The 15,072-nt window shown below is 40.0% G+C and overlaps 1 protein-coding gene across 2 annotated transcripts in view; it reads right to left on the bottom strand.

The window, feature by feature from the left end:
* The window catches only part of igsf21a (immunoglobin superfamily, member 21a), a 301,702-nt gene that overhangs the window by 17,604 nt on the left and 269,026 nt on the right, over nucleotides 1–15,072 (bottom strand). The window contains exons 6-7 of one of the 2 annotated variants that reach the window (XM_072665988.1): nucleotides 12,636–13,116; nucleotides 1,151–1,251 (exon numbers count right to left, since the gene is read on the bottom strand). In XM_072665988.1, coding sequence (XP_072522089.1) covers nucleotides 1,151–1,251; nucleotides 12,636–13,116 — 582 coding nt within the window. The remainder of the gene's footprint in view (nucleotides 1–1,150; nucleotides 1,252–12,635; nucleotides 13,117–15,072) is intronic. The other variant, XM_072665989.1, reaches the window with a different exon arrangement.

Below are 15,072 nucleotides of genomic sequence, written 5' to 3'. Positions count from 1 at the left end.
AAGCAATAGTTATATTTCTTTTGTTGGTTATAAAAAGATTTGCCCTTCTGCTTGCATGGGATTAAGGGCATTGTCATAGTTTTAAAGGATGTTGATACTCTGAAAACATTTAGAAGTTTGTTCCACCAACATTATTTAAATTATTTTTAGTTGATTTCCGATTCCTATCCAGTGAGTAGTAGCCCCCCTATCACACAAATCTACCAGTAGTGAGAGAGTGAAGGCTAGCATGTAAAGTTTAACTGCAACTGTTAAAGAAGCTAACAGACGCCTGTGCTGGCAAGCATTACACAGAGTGATGAAGAGAAAGAGGGCCATCCTACCCACCCAGAAAGAGCAAGGCCAGTTAAGCTCCTTGACGCTCGGCCACAGATGGCTATGGTATCACCGGGAATCAACCCAAGCCAACGCTTAAATGGCTGCGCCACTCAGGGGCCCTTACATTTTTTTGGTAATTATTTGTACTTTATGTTGTTACATTTTCTGATGATGCTTGATAGGGACTGGTTCCAACACTATTATCTAGCAAAAACTTGTCTGCAATTTTTCTAGACACATAATCAGTGGGTAACAATGCAAAAGCAGTCTACGTTTCATGTCATGTTGGTTTAAATGTTGTATAATACTTTCTGATATTTGTACATCTTGGGCATTTTTCCAAGTATTTTGGCAGGTTTTGAATATAACGACACAGGGGCATAATTTCATGGGCCTTTCTGTGGAGGATGCCAAATATGTGGAATGTCCACATTCTAGCCATTTTGCTTACAATAAAGCTATGAAACGCAATTGTGTGAGTCACTTAATTGTAGCCAGCCATGCCATAAAAGATATATTGCGAGAACATATTCTCACATTCTCAAAAACACTTAAATAAAAAACTTTCTCCACTGTTAGCCCTGCTATGCTATGCTATGCTATTAGCCTCCTCTTGTCGAAAATCAGCTAAATGCTCAGTTGTCAGGGACATCCCTGGTTAGCATTCGAAGAGCTAAAAGTGGCTTGAGATCTGACTGATACACATAGTATATTGTCCTTTCTGTAAGAATGGCCACTATAGCAGCCACAGACTTAACTGCACACACAAGTTTGCGGCTCCTTGTATCCAAAACTGAACATGGCCCCGGTTTCGTAACCCCCATGCACTTACCCCTGGAGATCCTACCTGGAATCCTTGGACGGTGATGCGCACCGTGTCCCCTACCTTTGCCCTTGCCGGGGTCATCAGGAGCTTGGGGCCTTTTGGAGCCGCTGAAAAGAAGAGAAGAACAGATCATCCTCCCTGCCTTTTCAAGCTCAAAGTTGAAAGGCAGTCATTTCTGCCCAACAAATATTAGCAATTAAGGTCACGGTCTTGGACATCGAGGTCATTGCTGGGGACCCTGGGGATTCCTACTTGCTTTCATCTGAGGAGCTGAAGAGGATTTATTCCCCAAGAGAGACAAGGAACTAAATTGGGTAGATACTCATTACTGGAGGAGAAACAGAGCGTGTGAGGCAGAGTGTGGAGGTAGTGAGATAAGAGACACTCTAGAACTAATTCCCTTGTCTTGTACGGACGGAAGCCCCCAGATGGGTTTAATTTGGTCCCTGAGAGAGGCTGGGTGTAGAGAGAGAGAGGAAACACACACACACACACACACACACACACAAAACAGAGAGTAATATCGTGACCTTCTGAGAAACCAAGTGATTTCTCCTGTGTACACAGAGGGGAGATAAGTCTCAGGTTGTGCCCATGTCATGAAAGCGAGAAGCTCTGCCGGCTTCAAGCGGAAAACTCCCAATGGCCGCATGGTCGCAGGATTTTATGGGGTAGGAGATTGAATGTGATTGAGGGGTTCCAATTGGCACTGCTTTAACTGGTTCTGCATCGTTTGCCATGATCACCAATTTCCAACTCTCAGCCACATCAAGTCTCACAAAAACAAGGTTTGTGGACCATATGCTAGCACTAATACATAATTCCAAAGCTGAGCTTGGTAAACAGGGATTGGCTTTGAAGCTGTGGGACTTTTTTGTTTCTTTTTTAAATCCTTGTTATGGCTAATATAGCTTTTTGGCTGCTAGTCACAGTGGAGATAATCCAACTGTTGAAGAGTGTTCGAAACAACGCCTAATCACTCTTTTTGTCATCAATCAAGTGGCTTTCACGTCCATCGAAGCTAATGAGGCATCTTCCGGTTTTAGTCATTTTAGCGATTATGCCCCACTGCTGCCTAATGGATTATGATTTCCATCCTCACATCTGTAATGGCTCTTGAGAATGTGGCTTTCACACATAAATCAAGTCACAGGCAAGACATCACACAAAAATACGAAGAAACCACTTTAGAGGGTCCTTCCTTTTTTCTCATTACAGAAATAGGTTCCGATATTAGCTGTGGATGTAGTTGGCGAAAGAGATTTTAAGGGACGATACACGGGAGAGATTAAGAGCTTGTCGAGACATGAATCATGAGTCAATGATAATATCGATTCTCTCCCCTTTAGAAAACTGTTGAGAAACACAGGTGGGACATTGATATGGCCGCTGATCGTGATGGAAGGAACAGCCATTTACAAACTGACCCCACCACTTCCCCTGTATCAAGTGTCTGAATTAAGGGATCAATAAGCTGGATCGCCTCTGCACTGAAGGTGAGAATGAGTCGGTAGCCTGTGATATTTACTCACTCGCCGCATTTAGACTACAGCCCTGCCAGCTCAGACCATCTGTGGCCATCTATTTTATACTGGTATTTCTGAGCACTCTTGGTTGCGACAGAAAGCGTCATGAAGATGCTGTCTGTAGAAGATGAAATGACGCAATGCTTGGGAATGGCCGGGCCACTGTCCAACACAAACAGTTGGCAGCCCGCGTCATCACCTTTGATTACGACAACACATTCTGTCATGGATCTGCTGCGGAAAGCAAGGGGAGTGCCACGGCCCATGGTTAATGATAGTGACTGAACATGGCGAACTGATATTAGCATTAAAAGGCTGGAATCACCATTCAAAACTTTCGAATCTATGTTTTCAATGGTAAACAATAACTGTTGCTGCAGATACTGTACCTGTAACTGATTCAGGTTAAATTACATTGGTTGTAAATGATTTGAATTTTGAATACCATTGTAAGATGTAATGTAAATATCCTTAAAATCTAATATTTTGAAAGTAGTGATTCTGTAAATTACATAATAAACAACTTTGATGCACATGAATGAGTAAAATCATTCTAACATTATGCGAGTACTCATTTTTGTTTATATTACCTTTATGTATTTAGTTTTTATTTTATTTTTGCTTTTAAAGTTTTATACATTCCAACATTTATTATCTTATGTCATTGTTCTATTTTTCCAAATTTTAAAACGTTACAAACAATTCCAAATTTTTGACTGGTAATGTAGAACCAGAGAGCTGTCTGAAAACCTTCCTGATGAACACAGCTGGCCAATCTCTTGTCCTTATTTGATCCTGTCCACTCGACCAACTGGGCCCTGGCCTAATCCCCCTCACATTACCTATCAGAACATACTGTCAGAATGGATTAGATGAGGCTGAATGTGAAAGGGATTGTCTTGTCTAATTTATGAGAATGGTCGTTAGGATGAATGTTTGTTGCAGAACGAAAGGAAGCAGCTTAAACTTCTTGATAAACACACACATACATATTCACCATCATCCACAGAATATTTGGCTTGACATATTCACATATACTGATCAGTCATAGCAATAAAACCACTTGCCTAATATTGTGTAGGTTGCCCTCATGCCGCTAAAACATCTTTGACCTTTGAAGGTATGGACTGCACAAGAAAGCAATTTTGGTAGGTACTGACTATTACATACAGGTTACACCTCTCAAAACCCTGTCAAAGTCACTCAGATACTTATGTTTGCCCTTTTTTTTTTTTGCTTCCAACACATGAACTTCCAGAACTGACTGTTCAATAAAACCTTTCCAAGTGCCATTGTAACAAGGTAATGAATATTGTTCAAGTTATGGCTGATCATAGTATAATTATGTGACCATTCAGGGAATAACTTGTGATATTAATAAATACAATGTACATTAGGTATGTTTAGATGCTTTATTGAACAATAAGCCTTTAAATTATTACAATTTACTTTTGACTGGCCTTTTATAGGGTGTTTCCTATTAATTTGTTTCATAGTAGTGATCTACACTGCCCACAGATGATGTCCTGTGTCCTGTTAGGCAGGAGGGTTGTTCAGTGTAGATTAGCTTATGTTAGCAAGCCAGCCTGACACCTGCTCCACTAACTGCTATAGCTATGTGTATGTATATAATATATTTTTAAACTCAGAATGTTTTAACTCTGGTTGATGCCATTGGCTCTTGTGTTGAGGCGGATAAACATTCAAGGCTGACTACCCAAAGTCACACAATATGGTATAATATTGCATCATGTTAGAATTGCTGCATACATGCTGCATACATGCACCACCACCCATGCCAGAGCAGCGGCACACCCTCCTACCACTGCAACCTGTCTAATGACCATGTTAAAACCTAAACAGACTCAACTATCTGCCACTATTAATATTACCTCTATTAACTATTATTACTCTAATTACTCTTACCATCAGTGCCATGACTATATTGACTATAAGTTATACTACACCATGATTTTTATATTATGATTATGATCTGAGCAGTTCAACAGTATAGATGGTTTGGTAACTTTTATCAATAATTTATAAATAGTTCTGACCAGAGGAGGATCGGTCCTCCTTGTGAGTCTTGGTTCCTCCTTGGTTTCTTTCTTCTTCCAAATCACTTCCAAGTTTTTTTCTTGCCACTGTCGCCGTTGGCTTGCTCACTGGGGGTCTTAGATTTTTCATGTCTTCTTACATTATTTATTTTTTCTTTTTTTCTGTCTTTTACTAATTACTGATTATGTAAAGCTGCTTTGTGACAACAACAGTTGTAAAAAAAAGCCCTATACAAATAAATTTGACTTCACTTGACTTGACATGTAAAAAAAAAAAAAAAAAGATTTTAGTTCATTAAAAACATTGATTCCAAACTCTTGAATGAACATGTACACACATGCATAGCCTCACATGCACAGGCACGCATCTTTAGCTGAACATCTGCGTCCTTATTATCACTGTTCAGATGGAGGAGCGCGTGTGGGTAGGCAGAGATCATCACTCTGTTCGGGCCGAGAGATTAGAACTGATATTTTTTTCGCTGAATCAGAAACACCTTGCCTCCATGCAAAATCCTTGCTGCTGAGCCGGGGTTTAATTATGGAAAGGCACCGGCTGGATAGGCTGCGTGTTTTTCAGATTTGACTGACAGCCAGCTAGTCCAGGGCTTAAAGCCCAGTCACAGTGTGCTGAGGTGGAGGGAAAGCTCAGACTGAACCACCTCCATAGACCAAATGCATCCATTTGTGGCACTGAGCAGGTCACAGAGCATGAACGTTTTGCGCATGTTCTACAATACCAGGCCATTTTGGGTCTTTCTCCAGCTCGCATGGAAATAATAAAAACGATGCAAGATTTATTACTTGTGAGTCTCACTGTTTCATTTCCTGAGCAAACACACGCAAGCGAATCACAAGTACTGATGTAAGTGCCGAGATAACCAGGACAACTGAAGGAGTGAGACAGAGTGAGAGAGTGAATATGTTTCTCAGCAATAAAGGATAGATAAAAGCTGTCTTTAACTGCTTAAAAGTCTTTACTACTTTCATTTTAATACACTATTCACAATCAGTTATGTAAGGACATACCAAAACTAAAATTTAAAAAGATATATCTTCTTAAAACCCACTTACACAGTTCTTACAAAGATTCTGACATTCACCAGTGTTTACTTATTTAAGATTTGTACAGTACAGTGGGATCCATCATTATAGGAGCAGAGCAGGAACAGTTTAGAAACACATCATGAATTCGACAGACTTTTTGTTAGGACTTTTCTCAAGAACAAATTTAAGAACATTCTTAGGAAGATTTTGGAGAATGAGGCTTTACTTTTAAAGCACTGGAAAAATTAATGAATAAGATCTTACAAATGAGGGGTGGAGGGAGCAACAAGTGTGTTAGAGCATCCTTATTAGAAAAACCTTGTTTAAATCATCAACTTTAGAATTTTTGTACTACTTTATTTTTTGCAAGAATGGATATGGAAGAAGGTGAAGACTGTAAGAGAGAGGAACATTTGAGCTAGGCAGCTTTTGCTTGAGCTTGAAGGCCAGAGTAAGTAAAGCTATGAGTAAGTAAAGCTATGAGTGAGACATGCCTTATCCTCAAGTATATGGAGGTTTTTGTCTGTTTTTTAGTTTTTTGTCCACATGAAAACACAGTTTTTGGTCACTGAAAATGCATGTTTCTGGCTGAATCCCAAATACTAGATTTCAACATGTAAAGAAATACTGTGATCTAAAAATCTATAATGCTCTGTACAAATAGAATCCATAATTTTGTGACTTTGTGACATTGTTGATGAAACACAGGTAAAGATGGGAATGTACATTAATTTAGATTGGGAGGATGAGGTGCTTCAAGCATGCTCCTCCTCCCAAAACTTATCATAATTACTCTTAGGATGAACAGTTTACTTCAATTTAAACCTAAATTTAAATTCTATTTTTCAATTCATGTACTTCAATTTTAAGAAAAATCACATTAACTCTAATGAGTACGTTTTTACATTTTAATGAAAACAGAATCCTTTTTTTCTTCTTATAAATGTAATTTAGTAAACGTCCAAATATTCTGTTTATTTAGTGCTTCTGTAAAAGACCCTGCACATCACCTATTAACCTCTTCTACATCTTGATTTTCCACTCATCCATTTTTCATTGTTGGATTTGGTTGTCATATTTCTGGGCCAGAATGAATTAGTTGTAGCTAAAATGGTCTTAGCGTTTCTGAAGTACAACAAAGCTTCTTTTAGGCAGTGTGACAACCTCCAGTGTTAAGTCACAGCTTATACATCCATGCTCACAATGTTATCCTGTGCCACTGCTGTCACAGCAGATAATGCAATCTACATGTAAATATTCTGGGTGAACTTATGACACACATGCAAATTACATTCTCTTATCACCTAACTCACTCACGCATGCATGCACGCACACACACACACACACACACACACACACACACACACACACACATACACACACACATACAGCATGACACACAACATTAGTGTCACTCTGGGATGTGTGTAACTCAAGCCAGGTTTCCAGATGTTTTGAATTTTAAATGTGTTCCAATTAAAATCAACAAATGCGCATTTTCTGTTCTGTATTCTCAAGGCAATAACAACGAAAAGTCTAGGGCAGGGTGCTACAGCGGTCTCCTTAAAGGAGCACAGCTACTGTTAAATTAATGGCATGAATCGCTATGCTGAAAATGCCTCGTCAAAATATGAAAGCTTTTGACAGTTAGCAAGCCACTGTTTCTAGGCCTACACTCCTGTGAGTTCATTTTCCTCCAGCCTACATCGTGTGGGAGCACGCTTTTTACTGCAGCTTTGGATCCGCAGCTTGGCCCTCTTGGGGCAGACTTGAATGAGTGTGGCCTTGTTTCACTATGGGTGACATTTTTGTGTGTTATTTTGCATTACACTTGGTGAGAACACTGGGAATTTGTGTCGTAGAGAGCTGTAGGAGGCCAACGGAACCAAAAATTCTGTAGCTCCCCGAGAAGGGTTAACAGAGAAGAACCAGCTGTCACCCAGCAGGGGACTTGACTGTGCCATTTTCTGGAGATACTTAAGGAAAATCCACTGTATCCAATATACTTCTTTGTTCTATATTTCTTACTGAAACCACACTGCCTAAAATAAGAATATTGTAAGTTTATATTGTACGTTTTACATCATATAAAAATACAATTTAGTTGATATAATATGTATTTTTCAATGAAATCATTTTGCCACTTGCATTACTGAGCATAATGTACAAAAGTGCTTTATTGTGAACTAGAAAGTCTTGTTACATTGCTGGAAAAAGACTTGAGCCCAAATATAGACCTATAACTATCTGATAAACAGTTGCTACTTCAGTACACTAGGCTGCAAAGCATGCTTTTTGCTTCATTTAAAAGGGAAACAAGTATAAATATGCATATGCAACAGTTGACCCACCCCTGTAATACGAGTAACCTTGTAAGTTGCTCTGGATAAGAGCGTCAGCTAAATTTCATAAATGTTAATGCACAACCCACTGGGTTGATCGTAAATTAAATAAATAAATTGCTTACTAAATAACCAATTATAAACACATACATTTTGGTTTTACCATACTGAGATTTTAACAGAGCCCTATTCTTTTCAGAGGACCCTAATGTTTGGAACATTCGGCTTCACAGGTATTTACAACATATTTACAATGGTTTGTTTCATTGCCTTATTAGTGTAGATACCTGCGTCAGCGAAATGTAAGCACATACTCTTAAATTATAGCTACTGACTACCAGTTTAAAATATTTAAAAAGACTAATTTCAATACAAAAGATATGCCTAAGAATAAGCATTTACTAATGTCCTATTCAACATATATTTATATATTAATGCACTTTAATCACAATTAAATGATCTAAAAATCACAAGCAACAGCCTGCTCAGAACTGCAGAATGATTGGCAGTGGCAGGTTATAATCAATTGATGACATTTATTTTGAATGAAATTTTTAAATAAAAAAGTTATATATTATATTTATAACGCAAAACATTTGTCCTGTGCTTATCTCGCAGCATAAAGCTGAAATTTCACAAAACAAATTTTACAACAGCGCTGCAGTTGATTCTGCTTCAAGTAAATGAACTGAACTATTTAAGATCTAGTAAGAAGCTGGAGACCATACTTTCTGGGATCATACTTTTTAAAGGGTTAAACTCTGGAATGTCTCTGATTGGTTTGATTTGAAACTGTAGAGGAAAAATGTGGCTTTATTCCAAATGTTTTGAAGGCCACTATATATATATATATATATATATATATATATATATATATATATATATATATATCAAAAAAATAAAGGAAACACTTAAACAACACAATATAAATCCAAGTAAATCAAACTTCTGTGAAATCAAACTGTCCACTTAGGAAGCAACACTGATTAACAATCCATTTCACATGCTGTTGTGCAAATGGAATAGACAACAGGTGGAAATTATTGGCAATTAGCAAGACACACTCAATAAAGGAGTGGTTCTGCAGGTGGGGACCACAGACCACTTCTCAGTACCTTTGGTTTCTGGCTGATGTTTTGATCATTTTTGAATGTTGGTGGTGCTTTCACACTCGTGGCAGCATGAGACGGACTCTACAATCCACACAAGTGGCTCAGGTAGTGCAGCTCATCCAGGATGGCACATCAAGCCGGAGGCTGGAGGCGCTACCAGGAGACAGGCCAGTACACCAGGAGACATGGCGGAGGTAGTAGGAGGACAACAACCCAGCAGCAGGACCACTACCTCCACCTTTGTGCAAGGAGGAACAGGAGGAGCACTGCCAGAGCCCTGCAAAATGACCTCCAGCAGGCCACAAATGTGCATGTGTCTGCACAAACGGTTAGAAACCAACTCCATGAGGATGGTATGAGGGCCCGACATCCACAGATGGGGGTTGTGCTCACAGCCCAACACCGTGTAGGACGCTTGGCATTTGCCAGAGAACACCAGGATTGGCAAATTCGCCACTGGCGCCCTGTGCTCTTCACAGATGAAAGCAGGTTCACACTGAGCACATGTGACAGACGTGACAGAGTCTGGAGACGCCGTGGAGAGCGATCTGCTGCCTGCAACATCCTTCAGCATGACCGGTTTGGCAGTCTTGGCATATCTTTGGAGGGCCGCGCAGCCCTTCATGTGCTCGCCAGAGGTAGCCTGACTGCCATTAGGTACCGAGATGAGATCCTCAGACCCCTTGTGAGGCCCTGGGTCCCTCCTAATGCAGGACAATGCTAGACCTCATGTGGCTGGAGTGTGTCAGCAGTTCCTGCAAGATGAAGGCATTGAAGCTATGGACTGGTCCGCCCGTTCCTCAGACCTGAATCCGATTGAGCACATCTGGGACATCATGTCTTGCTCCATCCACCAACGTCACATTGCACCACAGACTGTCCAGGAGTTGGCGGATGCTTTAGTCCAGGTCTGGGAGGAGATCCCTCAGGAGACCATCCGCCACCTCATCAGGAGCATGCCCAGGCGTTGTAGGGAGGACATACAGGCACGTGGAGGCCACACACAATACTAAGCCTCATTTTGACTTGTTTTAAGGACATTACATCAAAGTTGGATCAGCCTGTTGTGTGTTTTTCCACTTTTTCTAATTTTGTGTGTGACTCCAAATCCAGGCCTCCATGGGTTAATAAATTTTATTTCCATTGATAATTTTTGTGTGATTTTGTTGTCAGCACTTTTAACTTTGTATAGAACAAAGTATTCAATGAGAATATTTCATTCATTCAGATCTAGGATGTGTTATTTGAGTGTTCCCTTTATTTTTTTGAGCAGTGTATTTATTTACAACCAACATTGACAGATGCGTATGTTGTGGATATCGGCATATCGGATATCTCCCATATCTGTGCATTCTTTCTTTTTAATGTTAAAATAAGAGTATAAAAACATCAAAATAAAATCAAAACCACCCAATTTTACTGGCCCATTTTATAAAACATAAAGAGCAGCTGGCGGTTTTAAATGGCAAAAGGGATCTATGAGACTTCTATATATTCTATATAGAGATCTGCATGGAATTATTATATGGAAAAACATATCGTAGCATGATTTCTGGCAAGATCACCTAGCGCTAATGTACTGTACTTCAGCCATGTGATGTCTACAGTGATCATAAATTCAAACATTTGTACAAGAACAACATACCACTGTGAGGGTCTGTGAGAATCCATGTGTTCCTATTCAGCCTGACCAGGCATGAAATGCACAGAGGGAGCAAGAGGATGTATTGTTCAGAAAAGAATGGAAAGATTTTCGTCAGACAGAGAGAGAGAGAGACAGAGAGAGCACTGCAGGTTACCTGTACCAACCCAGCTCCCTGTGTGTTCTCTCACTCGCTCTCAACTGTTTCCATGTCACTAAGTGAGAGAAACGTCTGTTTAGCTGCGTCACATCGCCGGGGCTGATGGAGGGAGGGTTGTGAGCTTGTTTGGCCTTTGAAGTGATAATGGTGTCTGCTGGAGGCCATCTTTGTTTTAGCATTAAAAGCAAAAAAATTGTCTGCATAGCGTTTGAGGCTCAGATCTCCATAAAAAATAAGGCTGTTGGTAGCCCACTCATTATCACAATAATGTTGTCTCTCCTCATCATCAGCTCACAGAAAACACATTTGAAGAAGAAGTTTAAAGCACAAACCAATGATATTTTTTTAGTGCTAAGCGCTAACTTGGCACAGCAAGTGCATCATCTTTTAGAAATCACTGGACAACTTCAGTGTGGTCTACGACAACACTATCTCTAAGGCCACCGCATGCTTCAGTTCTCACTCGACTCTCCTAATTCAGGTTGACTTTTTCAATAATGGGTGTAAGTTAACTCAATCTAGCGCACAGACAGTGCAATGAATTGGCCTGTCAGTCACGGGAGAAATTCTGCATTCCGCGTTAGGGTCCGCAATCTGCTCGGCTGTAACGCAATTAAGCAACAAATGGAAATCAGAGTTGTTCTAAACGCATCTGTCAGAGGGCGATGTAAAGAGATGCAGAGATGATAGGAGGAAGGCAGTGGAGGACACTCAGGAAAATAAAAGTAGGTCCAAGGATAAATCTTTCTCTCTCCTTTATGCAAATCCTGACTAGCTCAAAAGAAACCATAGTGCTAAGAAGTAAGTGTATTCATACCTTACAATAGGTAGCTTTGAGTTTGAGTTTGACAGTACACCATTCTTTAACAGTACACCGTTCTAAATCTATTAAAAGAATGTATCCTGTTTTTGTCTGAGTAACAGTCTTTACTGTCCAGTAAAGGTTGCCTACTAGATTCTGCTGGGGGATTTGACTGCATTCAGAGTTTAGTTCTAGACTAATACATCAAGTAGCACTGTATTATACAATGTTTCCCAGATAGCATAGTAGTAGTAGAAGGGTGACATCCGTCAAAATCACAAAATTGACCATAACATGAAGGTTTGTCAGTCAGAATGACATTGAATACACATTAATTTAGAGTGGACCATGAAATCTTGTAGGTGGCATCCAAACAGGAAATCACTCTCTTGCCCTTCACCTCAAGTCCACCTAACAGTTTGACGCACGCACACCAGTGTCGGCACCACGCGTCGATGCATGCAGGTGCTTCTTGACTTCAAGCTTTTCAATTCCCTAGTGCACCACAATGCCACACAGTACTTCTGACAGTACTACCTTACTTTAAAACCACACTGAGAAAACAGAAAGCCACAGTAGATCACATGTGACATGCGAAATTTGCACAGAGAAAGCAGCCAGTTTATGCAAACAAGGAGACCGGAAATATGTGCTGCGGAAACCGGTTGTGTCATGCCCATAGTTAAACTACAAGATGAAGATCCAATATTTAATGTTAAAGTGGTTCAAAACATGGGACATTATTATGTTTTTTAGTTATTCTGTTATTATATAACATTATTCCAAAAAAATCTCCAACTCACCCAAAGTAACCTCTGTCTGCATAGGCATGGAAAGGGCTGGGTGTTTGACCTCGCAGCTGAACAGGGCATCATTGTCCAACTGGGGGTTGAGGGTCCAGGTGAGCTTGGCTTGTACCATGACAGAGCCGTCGCTCTGGGGAATGTGCGTGTTGCTGAAAAAGTAGAGCGGGTCCGTGCTCTGAACCCAGCGTGGGAACTCTCGACTGACCACCGTCTCTGGGATGGTCTCTGTGGCCGGACTGGGCTCGTAGCGTGGCTGCCTGGCTGTGTAGCTCCGCTTCGGACTCTCCGTGTAGAGGCGGCCCGGCCGGCCATCCGGCCCCAGTAGGGAGAGAGACTTCTGCAACTTGGTATCATCAAGGTCCCTGCTGATGAGGGGTCTGGCCCCCCGAACCCCAGCTGAACCCCCGCCCTCATCGCCCACCGTGGGTGAAATGTAGGAAATCACTTCTATCAACTCCCCATCTCGTTTAAAATATACCTGCAAGAGAACGACACAGAGAAGAGGGAGTTAGCAGTGCAGCTGCAACATGCTAGTGACATTACAGCTATTGAGAATGGAATATCTGAGGCTACTGGGTTGCAGTGGCACAAATCCAATTTCTAAACATTTAACCTTCTATTTTTAAAACAGTTAATGTTATAGTCTATAAAGGGAAATAGGGGAAAATTAAAACATGTTAATGTTTATGACCACAGGAACGTGTTGGCAAAGGCAAATTATTATGGCTAATTTCCCATCAGGGTCTTCTGGCGTGAAACACTGTAGTCATGTTCTAAGAATACCATTTGTTTCGTAAAGTCAACATCTTCAATGACCGAAGCTGGGCACAAATCAAGCGCAACGATTTTACAGATTAGCAATGCAATTATCTTACTTTGTCCCTTGTTGCCTTTCTCATTGGTAAAGCTACAGTACCATCAATATATGTCCAACATCACTTAATTTGCACTTTTGACTCAGAAAAAACACACATTACAGTTCAGTTTATTGATTAACCATTTGACCAAGTAATTTAGATATTATTTTAATGTATCTTTTGTATCGCTTTTAGCCACCCTGCTAAAAAAGACCACCTTAAGATGCAAATGAAAATGCTGGTCAAGACCTAAGGTGGTCAACCTGCTTAACCAGCTTGAGCTGTTAGTCATGTTAATCACACTGTTCAGTAGAGGGTTAATTTCATTAACTTGCCACAGCAGTATGTCTTTATACAGTAGTCTTTACTGCTAAAATCCTGACTTTATAGGCAGCCTGAGTACAAACAATATGGTAAAACTAATTTCCACCAGCAATTTTATTGGAATGGTATGGTAGCACCAAATTAGCACATTAGCTATACTCAGGCTGCCTATAAAGTCAGGATTTTTTGAAGTGATGAACATGACTAACACACATATCAGCAACACTAACCAACCTCAATATATATATATATATATATATATATATATATATATATATATATATATATATATATATATATATACACACACACACACACACACACACATATACACTGATTACTCTGATCCTTCCAGGTCAACCACCATATCCACACTGAGCTCCACTAACTCAGGGAATTGATGCACTTCAACTGAACTCCTCTCTGGACAAAGGCTATGTACTGTTCTCACTACCTAAACACCAGCTGATTTACTCTTCCTGTTGCTGTATACTATGTTTACATATGAGATGCAGTTTACAACATAAACTAGACTGGTCTACCTCAGCATACACTCCCTGCTCACTCTTCCATTTACATGCAGAGCACTTCTCTACATATTTATTCCACTTACTATTAGTGTAGTAACTTAGTTGGACCTAAATGTCGGTTTTGTCGGTAAGTAAGTGCCAATAGCTCTTGTGGAAAATGTTTAGATTTCAGAACACTGCTTAATAATGACCTACCGATTCCCTGATTATTACTGTAACCACTAAGCTGGTTCATCAGGAATGCAAAATAATATTTTTAATTAAATAGTTTACTTTAATTAAGTAAATTGGAAAAAAATGCATATATTACTGTGCTCATCATTCAGTGTTCATATCTGCAACTAACTTGTTAAATGTGCTTAAAGTGCACAGAGCACAGGTGTGTTAACACTAGTTATAGAAATGGGTTACTTACGGACGTGAATGTAAACCATCTTGGAAGAAAACATGAAAAAAAGTCTTAATAATAGTAGCTGCAGCAATCTATTGAAATTACAGCTACTCTAAATGGAATATCTAAATGCAGAAATCTGGGCCACAGCTAAGCTTGATCCATGCCGTGCTGTCATTAAGCCATGGCTGAGACATGTGCCATGCTTTTTGTATTGTACTACTGCTCAGACAGAGCACATTAATATTACACAGGCTTTTTCTACTCTGTTCTGTTTCGGTATTAAGCATCCTGAGTGGCAAATCATTTGACAGGAAATTAAGACACCACTT

The sequence above is a fragment of the Salminus brasiliensis genome, chromosome 21 (genome assembly GCF_030463535.1).
Source record: "Salminus brasiliensis chromosome 21, fSalBra1.hap2, whole genome shotgun sequence".
Lineage (NCBI taxonomy): Eukaryota > Metazoa > Chordata > Actinopteri > Characiformes > Bryconidae > Salminus > Salminus brasiliensis.
This window is presented reverse-complemented; position numbering and strand designations above follow the sequence as displayed.